The 19,769-nt window shown below is 36.9% G+C and overlaps 1 protein-coding gene across 14 annotated transcripts in view; it reads left to right on the top strand.

Annotated features, from left to right (window-relative positions):
* CFAP20DC (CFAP20 domain containing) overlaps nucleotides 1-19,769 on the top strand; it is a 246,424-nt gene that overhangs the window by 112,736 nt on the left and 113,919 nt on the right. For all 14 annotated transcript variants that reach the window (XR_007150255.1, XM_047849396.1, XM_047849393.1 and 11 more), the window contains one exon: nucleotides 11,112-11,276. Coding sequence is in view for 13 of the 14 variants with exons in the window: in XM_047849396.1 (XP_047705352.1) it covers nucleotides 11,112-11,276 (165 nt within the window). In the remaining variant the exon portion in view is untranslated. The remainder of the gene's footprint in view (nucleotides 1-11,111; nucleotides 11,277-19,769) is intronic.

The following is a 19,769-nucleotide window of genomic DNA, read 5'->3' as shown; positions in this document are numbered from 1 at the left end:
TCTAAAGCATAAGTGCAGAAATGCCAATATGAGGCTACTGTTTATAAACAAATAAGTACCAGAAGATAGAAGCTATTGCTGAGGCTTCAGAATAGTTGCCTCTGCATTGCGAGCCTGGGGGGATGAGTGAGGGGGGAGGGCAGCAGTCAGGGAATGATGACTTTGTCTCATAATCTTGTAGTACCATTTGTATTTTTGAACAATGTACACATATTTTGTTTTATAATCAGTTTTTAAAATGAATGGGTAATCTGTAAAAAATTCCAAGAACAAACATTGGCATGATTTCTTTGAGTTTTTCAGAAGGACTGAAAAAAAGCCTTATGAATGTGGCATCTCAGATTGCCTCAAATGTTCCAAATAGACTTGGGGAGGCATGCTGTGGTTCAGGGTGCTGTGGAATATAACCCCATATTCCTCACTTACCTGCCAGGACTTAACCTTGTACAAGTGCTCACCCAATCTCTATGCCTCAGGTTCTGCATCAGTAAAGTGAGGATAATAATTGTTCCTTGGTTAAGCAAAATACTATTACATTCCCACTTAAAGCATAAGGTGTGTAAACCAAGTACATCTTGGAGAAGTTAAATTGGTATTGTAGAGGCCAAAGATACAGGTTAATGGTCCCACAGTCCATTGCTGTGATCATGTACCAACTTTGTGCTTTGTGTGAGTTCTGAACATCTCTGAGCATTGTTTCCTCATTAATTATTATGAGGTGGCTGTGAAGATCCAATAAAATATAAAAATGTATGTGACAAGATAAAAACTATGATTCATTGTGTAGATGCTAAACATTTATCTGCCTCCTGTAATCAGGCACTGGGTTGACACAGCCTCTGCTTTGAGGAGCTTGGGATCTCTCAGGAAGATTTACATGTACATGTAGATTGTTATACCTGGAAGAAACTTAACTAATGGGCTTAACAAGCAGTGGGAGGAGAGTCTGGAGCACTTACCTCTTATTTGAGAAAGCCACCTGGAGAGGCACTTTGATTTCACAGACCTACCAAGTTAAGAAAAAATTGACTGACATAAGGTTGCCAACTTTTGAATTTGCCAAATCAGAGCATTAAAACAAACAAAAAAAGAAAAACTACAATTATTATGATCATTTCATTAATTGAAAAGACATTTAAACACACACACACACACACACACACACACACGTTAGGACGGTGTTAATTTCAGAATAAAGGCTGACATTTTCACCACAGACCAGTGAAAATGACTTCATGGGTCAGTATCTATCCATCGAGCAGTGTTTGGTCTATACTCACCTACAGAAATAAATTTCCAAAATATATCCTGAAGGAAAAATAATAATTTCCCAGGTAATGAAAATGGATAACAAGAAAAGAAAGCATTTCTAAAAGAGGAAAGAGTGTATGTGCATAAAGGCAGGGTATCATGAATATATCTGATGTGTTCAAGGAACAGGGAGTTCAGTATGGTACATGGCAGGGGTGGGAGTAATGATTTAATATAATATTCTATTACTAGGCTGCATGTTTTGTGTGACATAAAGAGGTAGAGCAAATTTCCCTCCCTGAAAGTTCACTGTGTAATTTTAGACACTAGAAACCTAAACAGTACAAGAATACTTATGAAGACATTTGATAAAAGAGGAGAAAGGATAACAGTATGGGGCAAAATGAGTGTCCCTGGCCAAGGAGGTTGGCAGCAGAAGTGATAGCAGTGATGATTATGGTGCTAATAGGAGCAGTAGATGTTCTAAACTCTTTATATATGAACTTAATTTAATGTTCATAACAACTCTATGAAGTGGATGTTACTATTATCCCCATTTTATAGATAGGGAAACTTAGGCACAGAGAAGTCAGATAATGTGCCCAGTGTCACACAACTGTTAAGTAGTAAAGGCAGGTTTTGAAGCCTGTCATTAGGACTTGAGTATATACTCCTAATTACTACAGTGTACCGCCCTTCTTGGGAGGGTGGGAGGGGAAATTTTAGAATTTCCCAGGCAGGGGGAGGGTGCCTGGGTGGCCCAGTCAGTTGAGCATCTGACTCTTGGTCTCCGCTCAGGTCTTGATCTCGGGTCATGAGTTCAGGCCCCACACTGGGCTGGAGCCTCCTTAAAAAAAAAAAAAGGCAAGACATGTCATGGAATAAGAATGTCACGATTTGGTGACTGGCCATGTTAAACATGTCTGTATTCGATAAGTTATGGATGTCCCTTTGTCTTTCATACTGAAAGTAGTGGGAGGGTTGATTTTCTCCTTCAAAGACAGATCTGTTAGTCATAGTATTGAGACTTTTATCTTAGGAAACTCTTTTTCCTGTTTCTTACATTCCATTCTGAGATTTTATTTAAAGATATTGTATTAAATGTTACTTAAGCTCAGTACTTTGTTGTCCTTGGCTTATTTAAACCGCTGCATTTCACTCTAGAACCTCTTAAACTCACCCATGCTAGGCAATGTTGCCTGATTCCATTGCTGTTCTCTGTTTACACAGTGCAATATAATAGAAAGTGAATTACTAGAACCCTAAAACAAGAAATTAACCAGTTTTTCACTTGCCCGGAGGAATGGCTTATGCTGAACAAGTAGTAAAGCATGCTGGTTCAAATGAATTTATGACTTTTATGGTTCCCAAGGGGACATGGACTGGCATTTTTAAGCATTTGCATGACTGAATTATTGATTAACTTGTATCATTCTGCATTAAAAAAAAAAATATATATATATATATATATACACACACACACACACACACACACACACACACATAGGTAAGAGAAGAACAAGAGGAGAGAAAAGAGAGAGGAAAGAACAAGTGATTATCCACTAGGCATGGACTTAGACTCTGTCACTGATGACTTTATGGGTCTTCTGACACCCAGTTCAGTGTTCTTTCTAAAATATCACAGTGGAGCGCCTGGGTGGCTCAGTTGCTTTAACCTCTGACTCTCAATTTTGGCTCAGGTCATGATCTCACGGTTTGTGAGATGAAGCCCTGCGTGGGGCTCTGCACTGACAGCATGGAGCCTGCTTGTGACTCTCTCTCCCTTCTCTTTCTGCCTCTCCCTCACTTGCATGTGCTCACTCTCAAAATAAATAAATAAACTTTAAAAATAAAATAAGATATCAGCACTTGGGCATGTGTTCTGTGTTGAAAAATGCAAGAATAGAATAATTAAAAGTATAATTTCAGACTCAGAACCCCTTGAGGGCATAAGTTAAGTCTCCATATTTTTATCTCTAGCACATGGCCTGGTGTTGGTAATCTGTCATATATGTCTGATGAATTAATGAAGTAAAGGTTGGCTAATTGTTTGTTCAATTATTCATTCAGTCACTGTCTCTATTCAATAAGCCTTTATTGAATGTCAAGCAATGTGAAGAAAATTATCCCTTCAAAGGCCAGAGAAAAAACTAGAAATACTGACATCTTGCCATAATGGACTCATTGAGCAGGGAAGGGCCTTAGAGATCATCTAATCCAATGTCTTAATTACACAGAGGAGGAAAATAAGGCCCATGGAAATGAGGTATCTTGTGCTGAGGTCAGGAAGGTGGAACTCTAGGCCAGGCCTCTGACTGTTCCTTCCTCAACAGTATACAAGTTTGCCTTCCCCAGTAACTGGAATGGTTTAGTGTTTTTAATAATTAACACTGTTGAGAGTTTCTCTGCCTCTCTATCTCCAAGTCAGGTGAGTGCACATCCTATCAGATTTCATCAGTTTAAGGCTGCATGCCCACTCCTTCCTGCAGTGGAATTGAACTCAGATTGCCCTTGCCTAGTAAACCACCCCAGGGCAAGAAAAGGCATAAGATCTCAGTATAGCAGAGGTGCCTAGCCAATAGTAGATCCCACAAAAATGGGTTATGAATATCTATATATCAAGACACAGAACTATTCTGATTAAAATATCAATTGTAGGGACACTGGGTGGCTCAGTCGGTTGAGCACCCAACTCATGATTTCAGCTCAGGTCGTGATCCCAGAGTTGTGGGATAAAGCCCCACATCGGGCTCCATGCTAGGTGTGGAGCCTGCTTGAGATTCTCTCCCCTGCTCACATGTGCTCTCTCTCTCTCTCTCTCTCTCAAAATGAAAGGCTAAGGGTGCCTAGGTGGCTCAATCATTTAAGCTTCTGACTCTTGCTCTTGATTTTGGCTCAGGTCATGATCTCACAGTTCATGAGATCAAGCCCCACATCAGGTTCTGCACTGACAACGTGGAGCATGCTTAGGATTCTCTCTCTCCCTTGCTTTCTGTCCCTCCCCAGCTCATGTGTGCGCATCCCCCCCCAAAATAAATAAACATTTTTTTTTAAATTAGCAATTATATAAGTAGGTATTTTATATATTATTTCTAATAGGACTTCATATCTCAAAAACTCTAAGGATAACAATTTCATTTATATATTCATCCCAAATAATTAAATACATAGGAATAAATTTTACCAAGAAAATGAAAGTCTTGTTCACTGAAAACTACAAAACATTCCTAAAGGAAGTTAGAGAATACCTAAATCAATGGAAAGACATCTTATGTTCATGGATTGGAAGACAATATTGTTAAGATGCTGGTATTACCCAAAGAGATCTAGAGATTCAGTGCAATCTCTCTTAAGATTTCAGTGACCTCTTTGCAGAAATGAAAAAGCCAATCCTCAAATTCATATGGAATTGCAAGGGGACCCAAATAGCCAAAAACAATATTGAAAAAGAAGAACAAAGTTGGAGGATTCACACTTCCCAATTTCAAAACTTGCCTCAAGAATTGCAGCAATCAAAACAGTTTGGTACATTTAGGATGGACATATAGACTAATGGGATAAAATTGAGTCCAGAAATGAACCCATACATCTGATTTCTTTATGGGAGTGCCAAGAACATTCAATTAGGAAAGAAGAGACTTTTCAACAAATGGTTCTGGGACAGATATCCACATGCAAAAGAATGAGGATAGACCCCTACCTCACACCATATATAAAAATTAACTCAAACGGATCAATGACCTCAATTTAAGAGCTAAATAAAACTCTTAGGAAAAAAAATAGAACTTAATCTTTATGACCTTAGATTTGGCAATGGATTCCTAGATATGTCTGACCCTAAAGCACAGCAACAAAATTTTTTAAAAATAGATAAATTGGACATTAAAACTTTAAAACTTTTGTGTATCAAAAGGCATTATTAAGAAATTGAAAAGACAACCTACAGGATGGGAGAATATATTAACAAATCATATATCTGACAGGACTCTTACAACTCAATAATATATACACACAACCAATTAACAAATAGTCAAAGGACTTAGCTACTGTAGTATTTCTCCAAAGAAGATATATAAATAGTTGACAAACATGAAAAAATGCTTAACATCTTTAGTCATTAGGGAAATGCAAATCAAAACCACAATGAGATACTACTTCACACTCACTAGGATGGCTATAATTTTTATTTTTAATGGAAAACAGCTGTTGGCAAGGATGTGGAGAAATTGGAATCCACCTACTATGGAAGACAGTTTGGCAGTTCCTAAAAATGTTAAATACAGAATTACCATATGACCCTGCAGTGCCACTCCTATGTATATACCCAAAAGAATGGAACCAGATACATGTACATGCATAGTCACTGCACTGTTATTCACAATGACCAAAATGCAGAAACAGCCCAAATGTTCATCAGCAGATGAATGGATAAACAAAACATGGTATGTATCATACACACAGACAAAAAGTCACATATTGTATGATTCTGCTTATATGAAATGTCTGGAATAGATAAATCCATATAGAATGGTTGCCAGGGATGGGGGTTGGAGGGAATGGAGAGAAACTGACTAATGGGTAAAGAATTTTACTTTGCAATGATGAAAATGTGTTTTTGGAACTATATATATAAAGGTGGTGGTTGTACAACATTGTAAATGGACTGTGTGCCAATGAATTGTTCACTTTAAAATGCTTAATTTTATATTAATGTGTATTTACCATCAACAAAATATTTTCAGAAAAACTAAGGGCATGATTCATTTCAGGATAGCCAAGTGTCTCGTGTACTTAAGGCTTATTTACCCCTTTAAACATCAAGACCTTTTATTATAAAAACCACATGCTAAGACATGGTGGTTTTGTGTCCATTGTAATGAGACAATTGACATAAGTCTTTGTTATTGAAAATAAACACTTCTATATGTACCAGGCACTGTTCTTAGGCCCTTATATACACTAACTTACTTAATCATCACAATAACCCTATAAGTTTAGCATTATTTTTTTAATCCATGTTTTACAGATAAGGAGACCAGGGCACAGCAAGGTAAACTAGCACGCCAAAGTCACACAGCTAATAGGTGATAGAACTAGAATGTGAACCCAGGATGCCTTGATTCAGAGCTGTGCTTTTAACCACTATATTATACTGTTTCTTAATATCTTTCTGCATTATACAGTGAGCTCCATAAGGGCAGGATTCAAACCTCTGCCATGCCCAGAGAAAATCTGACAGTTACATGGCAAATGAGTGAATGAACAAATAAAAATTAAACAGACTTTGTAGCAATATTGTTAAGGACTAAATGTTTGTGTCCCCCTAAAATTCATATGTTGACACTTAATCCCCAATATGATGGTGTTTGAAGGTGGGGGCCTTGGGAAGTGTTTAGGTCATGAGCCCTCATGAATAGGATTAGTGCCCTTATAAAAGAGACCCAGAGAGCTTCCTCGCCTCTTCTGCCATGTGAGGTAAGAGTAGGAAAACAACAGTCTCTGAACCAGGAATAGGAACAGGGCCCAGATCAGATGCCAAATCTGCTGGTATCTTGATCTTGGACTCCCCAGCCTCCAGAGTTGTGAGAAATAAATTTCTGCTGTTTCTAAGACGCCCAGTCTATGGTGTTCTGTTCTATAGCAGCCCAAACAAACTTAAGACAAATATTTTGGCAGTTAAAGACTTTTGTAGTTTCTACTTGGCTCCCACTGGTGTTTCAGAGAGGTGAGATTATATATAAAATCACTGTGCTAGGTACTACAGGCTGTTCTCAGATAAATAAGATGAATATGGTTGAGTCTTGAGACCACTGAACTACTAACAAATTAATCTTTATTTAAATTATATGAATTAGGAGAACTCAGAAACTGATACGTCTATAAATTTAACTACTTTAGGGACACCTGGGTGGCTCAGTCAGTTAAGCATCTGACTCTTGATTTCAGCTCAGGTCATGATCCCACAGTTGGTGGGATCAAGCCCTGCATGAGGCTCTGCACTGACATCCTGGAGCTTGCTTGGGATTCTCTCTCCCTCTCTCTCTGATCCTCCCCCACCCAAAATAAATAAACATTAAAATATTAAGTAAATGTCACTATTTTATAAGACATCCCCCCCCAATAAAATGGGGGTGATGATTTTTAATGCACAAAGTGCTTTATACATATATTAAAATTGATGACTAATTTTTAAAGCTAGCTAAGAGCCTCATCAATGGTATTCAACGCGTATAGAATGATTCATTTTATGATGGCATTATGGCCAAAGAAAGCCGAACAGGGCTACAGAGTCACTCAAACATTCTAACTCATACTGGGAGCAAAAGACAGCAAAAAACCCACCATCTGGTTGTGTTTTGATGCTGCATGAGCAGATCTGTAAGTTTTCTCATAGTCTTCTCCTTCATGTACCATTTTGCCGTTTTGAGCTGACCCCTCCAGCCAACATTGTTTTCTTTCAGATTTGTTAGCAAAAGTACTTTAAAATTTGTGTCATTTTTCAACGTTAATCAAGCAGTCTGTATGTTTCCATACACAGTCTGTTACAGAAGATACAACTTGTCTGGAAGAACAATGCAGATAGTCCCTGGTCCCTTAGTGTCTGATTACCAGCTTGATTTGTTCTCTGCCATCTGGGGAGAAAGATGGGGTATCGAAAGAATGTGTGCATGGCATACTTCTCAGCATATAGCCGAGCAAAGAAAAACCAAAGATGAAAAGTGGAGGACTTGGCAGCTGTTTGTAATCTAGGTCAGCTGTTTTAAGGGGCTTTCATCATGACCGTTTACTGAGCATCCCCTTTGAGCCAGATGGTGATACACCATCGGGATTCTCTCATTGGTCTCTCTCCCACACTAAGAATCCTTTGGCAGAATTGTCTTTCTTTCAGTTCCTAGAATGCACTACAGCCCTTCTGCCTTCAGAGTCTTCAAATGCTGTGTTCCCTCCACCTGAATGATCACTCCATCTACTTCAGCTGGCCACTTTCTGCTTATCTTACATGACTCAGCTTAAATGTCTCCTTATTAGAAAAGACTTTCCCTGAGACCCATTACTTCTTTCATAACACCTGGAACTTTTCTTTCAGAACATTTAACAAAATACAATTAAATTGTTATTTATAGTATAATTTATTTCATATTCCCTACTAGATGTGAGTTTCCAAGAAGACCAGGGACAGGGTCACTCTGGCTAGATTCCCAGCCATTAGATAAGCTCCTGGCACATAGGAGAGGCTCAATAAGTATTTGCTAAATGATAAAACGAGTAAGTGAATGAATGAAGGCAGACCATGCCCTCTATGTACTCACAGTTTAGCACTATTTAATTTGTATGTAGGATCTATGCTGTTTTTAGAATTCTTATTTTTTAATTAAGCCATGAATACTAAAAAAATAAAGTGACCTAGAAATTGGACATGGAGAAGGGGTATTTATTGGTGAGCTGGGTGGTGGGGAGCCGAGTTAACTTCCACTCCAGTCTATCAGAACATCCAACTCCCAGGTCGGGAAGCTCTTTCATAGTTTGGTTTCACAAAAATGAGACTAAAGGTCCTTTCCATGTATTCCTCCACAAAGTTTGAGAGTCAGTAGTTGGTAAATGGGCTTATTAATAGTCTTTATTTTAAAATAATAAACCAATAGTTTTTCTTTGATTTTGCCTTCTATTTCAGGTTTTATACTGCCCACAGTTTCCCTCGATGAACAAGCTAATAAGTAGTGAGACAATCATGGGTGCAAAGGGAGAGTAGGTACATAGAAAGGAGAGATGACACAGCATTTTACTGTGAAATCTGATTTGCATGTCAACCACATTCCTGTAAAATTCAGACTGGAGTTTTGTAATAGTCTCTGTCTTCGAATTTTGATTCCCAGGGGTTAGCTGCTTATTTCTCGTTAGTTGGAAACTCAGATTTTGTTTGAGATACATTTCAAACTTTGTGCGGCATTGTTCCCTATACCATCCACGCAGTCCCCACAAGCTCAAGTTTCCATGACTTGTCATTATGTGACTGAGAATGCAGCATTTTATTTCAGGGCCTTTTAGCCTTCTCTACCTCTTTTAATATAAAATCTTAGTTTATCAATGTTAGCATTGTTGTGGAAATTACCTTTTTCTACCTCAGAGGATTTTGGAATGATATGTCAGATATACATCTGGAGTTAGTTTATTTACTTTTCCAAATGTTTTCTATCTTGAGAGTTTATTTACTCAACTACTTTATATTGATTTTCTAAATGTCAATGACAAATAAGAAATGGACCAACAAAGAACACCTGAAAAGTAAGATTTGTAAATCTACTGCATCTTTAATGACTGGAGCATTAGGACACTTAGAAACCATTACATTACATTACATTACATTGTTGATGGGTATTTAAGTTTTTAGTTAAATGATTCATTTCCTTTTCAAGATTAGAACATTAGGATCTAATTAGGAAACTGCCACAACTTAGGTGCATATAAACCTAACATCATTTGCCTTTATAAATGTGGTTAGAGTTTATGCTTACATAAGATGTTTTTCAAGGGATGCTTGGTTGAATTTGTCTTATTTCTTACATTCACATATACATGCACAATTTTTTTCCACCAGATTCTAAAATTAGAAATTTTACTTATAAAAATTAAACACCTATAGACATTTTCATGTAGAAGAAAATAAAAGCTACACTTAAGCTAAACCATCAAAAGTTATTTTACACTTTGGTATATTTCATTTTAGCCTTTTTGCCATTCACACATTTTATTTATTGATTTTCTACAGTACAGTTAGAGTTTTATATATATTATTTTCATTTAACCTCCTATCACAAGTCTTTCCCCTATCATTAAGCCATCTTCATAAATAGAATTTCTTGTGGCTCTTTACTGGTAATTCAAGTTGTTATTTTTCAGAAATTATAAACACCTATTTATATAGATCTTCATCTGGGTTTCTGATGTTCTTTTACTTTAGAATAGATTTGTAAAGTAAAACTACTCAGTAAAATGGCACGTACATTTTTAAAGCCTTTTATACATATAGTAAAATTACTTTTGGAATGCTAATACCAATTTATAATTCCTGCTTGCTACATATGATGAGACTTAATATCTCTGCCATAAAAGAGGTCCTACGTACAAATAAGAAAATAATTTTCTCATACCTAAATGAGTTAAGAACATGCACAGAAGATTTACTAAACTGAAAATTTGCATATCCACATAAGTATATATGAATGATATCAAATCTCATTAGAAATACAAATTACAGTAATAAAAACACTATTTTAATAATAACAAACTGTTCTTTCTTTGAAAGTATTAAAAGGTAAGATGTTAACATTAGGGGAAGCTGGGTAAAGAGTATTAGAAACTCTACTATTTTTGTAACTTTCATAGATCTAAAATTATTTCAGTATAAAAAAGTTTAAAAAATTGCTTTATTCATATAGGGGCTCTAGGTACTTATTCAGTTATGTCATTGCATGTACTGATCTCATATGAATGAGCCAGCGTACTCCCAGAAATCTGCATCAGAGCGCCCCTAACTAGATCTTTTCTTGAGTCACATTTCTAGTATTGAAACATAAGTGTAAAATATATTCAGTGATTGCTCTCATTTATTGCACAAGTCTCCGAACCTGCTGTGTATGTTATACACCTTATCTCATTTAATATTTCATACAGTCCTAGAAGGGAAGCAGTGCAATTACAACACTCATATACAGATGAGAAAGCCAAGGCTGTAAGGTCATGTAACTCGTTCAGAGTTATACTGTAAAAATATTTTACTTTAATTGGTTTCATTTATAAGGTATGTCCATTTGGCAAAAATGACTTACATTTGGGAAATGAATGTTTGCCTCTGTTTTCAGCTGGATATGGGGTTCCCTTTCCAACCAATGAAACTACAGACATTATTCCTCGAAGCTGCCAGCTGACAACAGATGTTCCACAAGTCACACAGCTGCTAAACATGACTAAGCTCCGCCAAACCGAAATAAAATTTGGAGGTCATCCCCTGAATTCAGCAGAATCAGGTATGCACTCAGGCACCTAAATTATAAGCATATTTATTTGTAAGACCAAAAAAAATAAGTAAACAAAAAACAAAACGGAAAAAAACAGCATTGCAATGATGCTTTATAGCTTAAAGTTAAATACTAAGTCACTCCAGCATCGACCCGTGTCTGTGATAAATCATTGTAAACTTCTCTTTAGCAACTAAAATACTTTCTCGGTTTTTACATACCAAATCAAAACATCCTTGGTTATTCCTCTCCTTTTCCTGTATGCTTCCAAGCCCAGCCAATTATCCCTCCTAAACAATCTGTCTCCTACTCTATCCTGTTGCTACTTTCATTGATCTGGTCCCCACTGTGGCCCTAGCCTCCCAGTTAATCTCCACGTTGCTGTCAGGATTGTCTTTCTGACTGTAGAAATAGAAATGTGATCCTGGGGCGCCTGGGTGGCTCAGTCGGTTGAGCGTCCAACTTCGGCTCAGATCATGATCTCGCGGTTTGTGGGTTCAAGCCCCGCATTGGGCTCTGCACTGACAGCTCAGAGCCTGGAGCCTGCTTCGGATTCTGGGTCTCCCTCTCTCTCTGCCCCTCCCCCACTTGTGCTCTGTCTCTCAAAAATAAATAAATGTAAAAAAAATTAAAAAAAAAAAAGAAAGAAATGTGATCCTGTTGCTCTTTGATTAGAGACCTTTAATGCCCTTTCCCACCATTTTAGAAGACAAAATGAAACACCCCTTGGGAACTCACACAAAGCCAACCTCCCCTAGCCCAACCTCCTCCAGAGTTTCATGTCTCATACCCCATGTGTGACTTTCTGACCACTCTCTGTGGGCTTGTACACGTTCATATTTGGGGATTGCTGTTTCTTGGCCTAAAATGGCTGAATCCAACTTCAGCTCAGGTCATGATCTCACGGTTTGTGGGTTTGAGCCCCAGGTCGGGCTCTGTGCTGACAGCTCAGAGCCTGGAGCCTGCTTCCGATTCTGTGTCTCCCTCTCTTTCTCTGCCCTTCCCCTGCTCATGCTCTGTCTCTCTCTCTTTGTCTTCTCTCTCTCTCTCAAAGGTAAAAAAAAAAAAAAAAAAGAAACCTAATATTCTTCAGCTGAGTGGTTCTCATCTTCCTGTTTGTTAGAATCATCTGGGACATTTTAAAAATAACTTATGTAAAAAAAATTATTTTTTCCTAATGTCTGTGATTCATCTCCAGAGATTCTGACTTAATTGGCCTTGGATGGATATTTAAATGTTTTCAGTGATTCTGATGTGTAGCCTGGGTTGAGAACTACTGGATCACACATCCAAACAAAGCTGTGGCTCAGCTGACACTCACATGGAAGTAATCCTGAGGAAAGTGAAATGATGGTCATAATAAGGCACTTAGAAAGAAGTAGGTCCTGAAAGTATTCAATCAATACTTGCATAAATTTTTATTATAAATAAATATAAGACTTATGGAAGTGTAAGATGGTGCAGACGACTAAGCAAAGACAAGGAGATAGCAAAATGCATGGGTGAGTTTTCTGAGGGATTAGTAAGTATGAAGAATGGCCTTCGAAGGCTGAATGGCTGGGTCAGAAGAATACCTGAAGAGTATTCTCCTCCTACTGTCCTAAAGGAGAGACACAGTAATGCCCTTTTTAGGAAGATGAATTTGACATCAGGATTCAAGATGAATCTTTAAGTCAGGTAAAACCAGAGATTAAGAAATACAACTCAGATGTCTTTACAGCCATCTGAGCAAATAATGTCAGTGATGACCCTGAGTGATGCTACAGGAGAAACACAGGCAGGACTTGTTGATTCCCAGGTAACAGATGGGGAAAAGAGCAGGGTCAAAGTTTGAGAGAGGTCAAAGAAGAATCCAGAGAAAGGAGCTAGCATGATGAAATGAATGAGTTACAGAAATGGACTGTTTCACTCTCTATTTATCCTGGATTTATTTATTATTGGTATATTTTCTATATGTCAATCATCAGCAGCATTACATGTCCTAAATTGTATATTCCTAGAGAATTGGGAACTATTTTGTAACTTTTTCAGTTTAAACCTTGTCAGGGGACTATGTGTAAATAGACACTATATTCCTAAACCCTTTATTATGAAATTTCCAAACTTCCAGAAAAGTGGAGTGAAGACGTAATAAACCCCCATGTTCCTATCACCTGCTTCCATAATTGCCAACTTTAGGCAAGGCATTTTGGTAGCACAGGGCACAGGTAGTGAGAAATTGTGTATTTTTATGGGTACTATCTTTAAGGGGGGCAGGGATAGACAGAGACATAAATGGATGAAAAAGATCTCACTAACCAGACAGCTGCTGTAAACACCTCAGGTCACAAATCAATCTTAATGGAAGATTCACCACAGAATGAAATGAGTAAGAGTGTTTTTGGGTTTTTTTTTGATAACCAAACACTCTATCTGTATCTGATAGGCTGTGAATGCTTTCAGTAACAGTAATGACTAAGCTGTAAAGCCTATCAAATATAAGAGCAATTGTGAATACTCGTTTTTCTTTTATCTCTCTGGCTTAATGTTTTAAGAATTAATTATGTCTTTAAATGAAAACACAAGTCTATATCCAGATTTTTTTATCTTTTTTAAACTTAAAGTTCAAGGACACATGTAATGCCTGAGATTAAAGAGGAATTTGAGTAAATGTCAATTGCATCATTAACTCAATATTATAATTAAACAGAAACTTTTTCATAGGCCATATTTGATCCTAACTTGTAGAAGAGGATATTAGTATATATTTTGCAAATTCCATGAATGGGATCTCAATTGATAGTAATAGTCAACTTGAGTCATGTATACAGAAAATTAATAATCATCATCTAATAGCAAACTTCTCCTGCCCTGTGAATTCCAGTTTCTATTCCTTTATAACCATAAGGGTTATGATTGTTCCTCTTACGTAAATCCCATTGCACATGCAAGGCAGCTAAGATTACTTGAAAATAGAATAGTCTCCCTTTATCTGAGGTTTCAGTTACCTGTGGTCAACTGTGGTTCACATCCTTGTGATGTATCCTCAGAAAGCCAATAGTAGCCTAACTCTAGGTCACACGCCTACATCATCCATCTCACTTCATCTCATCATGTAGAAATTTTATCATCTCACATCATCATAAGAGTGGTGAGTACAGCACAATAAGATATTTTGAGAGAAAACATATTCATGTAACTTTTATTACAGTATATTGTTATAATTGTTCTATTTTATTATCAGTTATTGTTGTTAATCTCTTACTGTGCCCAATTTATAAATCAAACTTTATCAGAGGTATGTATGTATAGGAAAAAAACAGTATATATGTGGTTTGGAATTATTCATAGTTTCAAGCATCCATTGGTGGTCTTGGAACGTATCATCTGGGGATGGGAGGAGGCTACTGTATATTGAACTTTGTGGTTCTCTTTCTACAAATACTTTGCAGTTGCTAATTTTGTCATTTGTAGGCTTTGAAACTTACTATAAATGAATATAATTATAATTATTCTTCTCTGTATAAGATATTTTATTTGAAAGGTGCAGCTAATGAATAATGCCCAAGGGCAGACTTTCTAATCTTGGAAAAGCCAGAAGATATTTCTTCATTTTAACTATTTGTTTTTGTGTCTGTCTGAAAAATGGATTCCCCATGATGAGATTTTGAATTGCATGAGAAAATTACTGTGTGCTCTTATAATTGACTGTACAGTACTCATGCCAATTGTGTTTTTTATTATAAATGCACACACTGAGAGCCCGTGAAGCTGCCACAGAAAGAAGTAGTTGCTTCCTATGGATGCTTTCTAGTATGTTCCCTTGAGCAAAAGAGGAAACCTTGAAGCTTCCATTTTAGAGTGCGTTTTGCTGAATGTCACATAACTTGATCAAGAGCACTAATAAAATTAATAAGATAATTGTGTTTCCCAAAAGCCAACGTTCCCACACTTCTGCTCTGTTCACTTTGTCAGTTCCCAGTGCACATTAGCTAATGACTGTTAGCCTGCAGAGAATTGTGGGGTCTTTAATGATCTTATTTTCATTAATGGGACCCCAGTTTAATTGAACCAGAGAATCTGTCTGGTTATTGAAGTTGAGCATTCGGCTACTAATGACAAGATGCAATGGTCCACTAAGCACAAATCAAAACTAGTAATTTGCTTAAAAATTAGAATGCAGTTTTCCCAAGTACCCTCCTTTCCACAGCAGAGGTCTTAGTGGGCTTCTACTCCTTTTTTAAATAAGAAGAGACTGGCATCTCTATCTCACAGCACAGTTGCACATAGGTAAGTTAATGCATTTAGCACAACCCTGAAATAATCATCTAACTATAGTTGGCACTGGTGAGATCCTTATTAGAATTTCTTCTTTGGGTTTCACATTATGAAAGCAAAATTCAAATCAGGTAACAAAATTCACTGTAAAGTAGAACCTAAAAGAAGGATTTGGATCCTGACTCCAGGAAAAAACAAAACAATTTTTTAAACTCACACTTTCAGTAAAGCCTTGTCTTAAGATTATTGGTTTAAAGAGATGTCACAATTTCTGGGTCCAATGTCTGATAATAAGAGTAAACTCCACTGTCTCTTACATTTGAATTATATATCCTCTTTCCCCATCTTTAGCAAAAATAAGGCATAACTGGTCATATTCCTTCATTAAAAATTTTTAAGCATGAAAGGAATTTAGTCTGGGTATTGGTCAGTATCTGTGAAATTCGTTAACAGCAGAAATATCACAAATCATACATAGAGTGAATTTTAATTTTTCTGTGATATTTCCACCAAATATTGATGAAACTTTGATATATAAATATTACTACAATATTAAATGTGAAAAACACATCTAATCCATTTGATAATTGTGCTACTTTGCAGGACTGACTTGTTCCAACCTTTCCATTTCTCCTTTAGATGTCTATTACAGCATGGGTTATAATAAAAACCTGTGCATAGTAGGGAGTTGATTAAATACCCAGACAATAAGATATTATGGATACAGCTATACAGATGACCTGATCTGCTTATGATGGTCTAGAAAGGTCTCAAAGCTGTGTCAGTGAAACATGGAAACATAGGATGCTATTTCTGTATGAGCCCACTGACTTAAGTAAATAAGATAGCTACCTAGGAATGCTGGTATATGCATACATTTTTTTAGGGAAATACAAAAAAATTTACAGTGACCTTTAAGAATGAGGACTAGTAGAGGCAAGGGGCAGGAAGATAAGACTTTTACTTCTCATGTCTTCCTCTATTAGAGAATTTTAACTTACTTCATTCATGATTTGTGATATTACTAGATGTATTATGTTAGAGCAATTATGAGACATTTTTAGTTTCTTCTATATGCTTTTCTGTCTTTTGAAAAACCCAGAGAATTGCTATAAAATTAAAATATATTTCTTTATTTAATGTCAGTATTTTCATTTAAGATACATAGTGGGAAGTAAATCCAAAAGTAGTGACAAAATAAAATCTTTTAAGTATATAGTTAAATATTAAATTTCTTTATTTATGATATAATAGGGAAATATGTATTTTAACCTATACTGTATTAGTATGAATTATGCTCACATACATTTTTACACATAGTTCACATAGTGGTGAACCTGGGACTGTAATCATCAAGGTCCTCATCCTCTCTGTAACATCACTCTGCTTTTGTTTCCATCACAGCACTTATCCTTACCTGGTATCTTCTTGTTTACTTAATTGTTTGCTTATTGTTGTGTCCCCAACTGGAATGTGAGCTTCAAAACTGCAGGGGTCCTGGTATCCCTAGCACCTAGCTCAGTCTTTAACACTTACAAGAACTGAATAGATATTTGTGAATTAAGTAATCAATGAGTGATGGTAGCCATATAATTTGAGCAGGTGAGTATATTAAGCAGCAAATCATCATCATCATCACCACTAATGTTTAGTAAGTTTTTGCTATATCTTTTACATAGTGTATTAGTCAGGTTTCTCCAGAGAAACAGAACACACACATATATACAACTTACATATAATACAGGCCTTGATAGATAACTTCCACCATTAGGTTTTAGAATAAAGAGAGAGAGACCTATCATAAGGAATTGGGTCACGCAGTTTTGGAGACTGAGAAGTCTCAGGATCTGCAGTCATCAAGCTGGAGACCCAGAAGAGCCGATGATGTAGTTCCTGTCCAAACCCAAATGCCTGAGAACCAGGAGACCTGATAGTGAAAGTGCCAGTCGGAGGGCAGCTGCAGACTTCTTAAGGAGTCAGGCAGAGAGATCAAATTCTCCCTTTCTCCACTTTTTTGTTTTATTCAGCCCCTCCATGGATTGGGTGATGATGCACACCTACCATGGGGCTTGGGGTGGAATTTACCAATTCAAATGTTAATTTCATCCAGACTTGCCCTCACAGTCACTCTCAGAGTCATAGTTAATCTGGGCACCCTGTGGCCCAGTCAAGGTGATAGATACATAAAATTAGCCATCACACATCATTTATCCCATTTAATCCTCTGATACACCTTTTTGTGTAGAAACCATCAGAATCACCATTTTGAAGATAAGGAAACTGAGGCTCACAGAGATAAAGTAATTAGTGAGTGGTAGACCTAGGATTGACCAGGCAGTCTGTTTTAGAGATGCATTCTTAATTACTCACTCCCATTAAGCAATTTCAGGGGAGCCTTCTCTCATATTATAGGAAACTGTCCTAGTTCCAAAACCAAATGATGGAAATTATGTACTAAGGCCTATGTTATGTATAAGCTCCATTCTTTATTAAAAATGGAAAGTTTTCCTGAGATGATAAAACTGTTTCCCTGAAAATGTTCCTTTACTCATTAATAGTAAAGACCAAAAACTAGGCCATTGATAGCTTTTTAATAAATTAAGAGTTTGTGAAGAAAAGTAATATCTTGTGCTTTATTGCTTTTTATCTCGTTGCCATAGCCTAACTTTACACACAGATGACATTGTCTAAGGTCGTACACAAGTTTAGTAGAGAAAGAGCTATTCTAATTTTAGTTTTTAATGTGTTTTATTGCCTTTCAAAAATGTCTTAAATTTTTTATTAATGAGATATGGCTAAATACTGGTATTAATTATTTGCAAAAATTGAAGAGTGATTTTCATCACCTAAGGCCTTCCCTGCTTTAGTCACTCACCTACCTACCTGTCTTTTCATCATGCTTCCAGAGTTTACAGACTGCCAGTCCTCCCAACTGGTCTAAAAGAGTTTTGAAATAAAATTTTCTACATAGGATGTGCACTCTCAAATTAGCCACACTTCCCCCACCTCACATTCTGTAAGTGCCTGCCTTTCACATATGTGTTACCTGCCTGGCATTGAACCCACTTCCGTTTCCATTTGTCCTTCTCCCCATACCCCACTTTCTTTCCTCTGAAAAAGGATATTACAGTATTATATTCTATATTTGATACCTCATAAACCCCATTTGTCTTCACCACATACATTAACTATCATATCCTTAAAGTTCTGGTACTTACCTATACAGGCATTAACAGACCCACTTTTCAGATAGCAAAATAAGTATTTCATCAGATGTCTTCACAAAACTGCACAGAAAATAAATAGCGGAAGTGGGAAGAATCCCCTGCAATGCCCTCGTGGCCCACTGAGGGCAGCATCGTGTGTGGTAAGCCTTGGGACACTGGAGTTCTGACCCCTGCTCTGTGTGGACAGATCTCTGAACATCATGAGCCTCCATTTCTTCATCTACGGAGGACATAGGATAATATCACAAGTGATTGGAAATTGCACAGAGGCTATGTACATATCATATCCGTCATCTTTTAGATTCCAAGTTGAATGTCTCTCCCCCGCTAACCCCAATACTAGATACCAGCCCTCTGTTAAATACACTTAATAACCTTCCGAACTTTTCCTGCACACCTCTTATCACACTGGTAATCATGTAGTTATTTATGAATGACTTGCTGTAATATCTGTCTCCCCCATGAGACTGTGGGCTCCTTGAAGGAGGTATGTGTTCATCTTATTCCCTGTCTTACTCTGTGCCTAGAGCGGCTGGCCAGGGCAGATGCCTAATCATTACTGAAAGGATAGGTGAATGAAGGAATAAATAAATGATTATGAACGGACTTTGTAAAGTGTTAAATGCTATTCAAGATGTAATATATTAATAGCATATTTACTAACCATTTAGTCCCTACTAAGCACAGTATTTGGCATGTTACATGCATTGTTTCATACAATCTAACAAAAGCACCATAACTTAAGCACTGTCATTATCTCAATCTTAATGAAAGAAAGTGAGGCTTAATGAAAGAAAGGTTAAGCACCTTGTCTAAAATAATATTGCTCCACAGAACAGCCCTTTTTGTATTTTTGACATTCTTTATAACAGTGCACAAATAATAAAATAAAAATTAATCCAATTCAAGGTCTGGATTCTGGTAGCAAGTTTAATTCTGATTTGATGGCTAGATAATAGATGTAAGTCTTGAGCATGACCCTTCAATGATTAGAGTTGAAAATTCAGCAGGTTTTTCT

This window comes from Prionailurus viverrinus, chromosome A2, assembly GCF_022837055.1.
Source record: "Prionailurus viverrinus isolate Anna chromosome A2, UM_Priviv_1.0, whole genome shotgun sequence".
NCBI classification, from domain to species: domain Eukaryota; kingdom Metazoa; phylum Chordata; class Mammalia; order Carnivora; family Felidae; genus Prionailurus; species Prionailurus viverrinus.
Note: the sequence above shows the minus strand (reverse complement) of the source record. Positions and strands in the feature narration are given on the sequence as shown.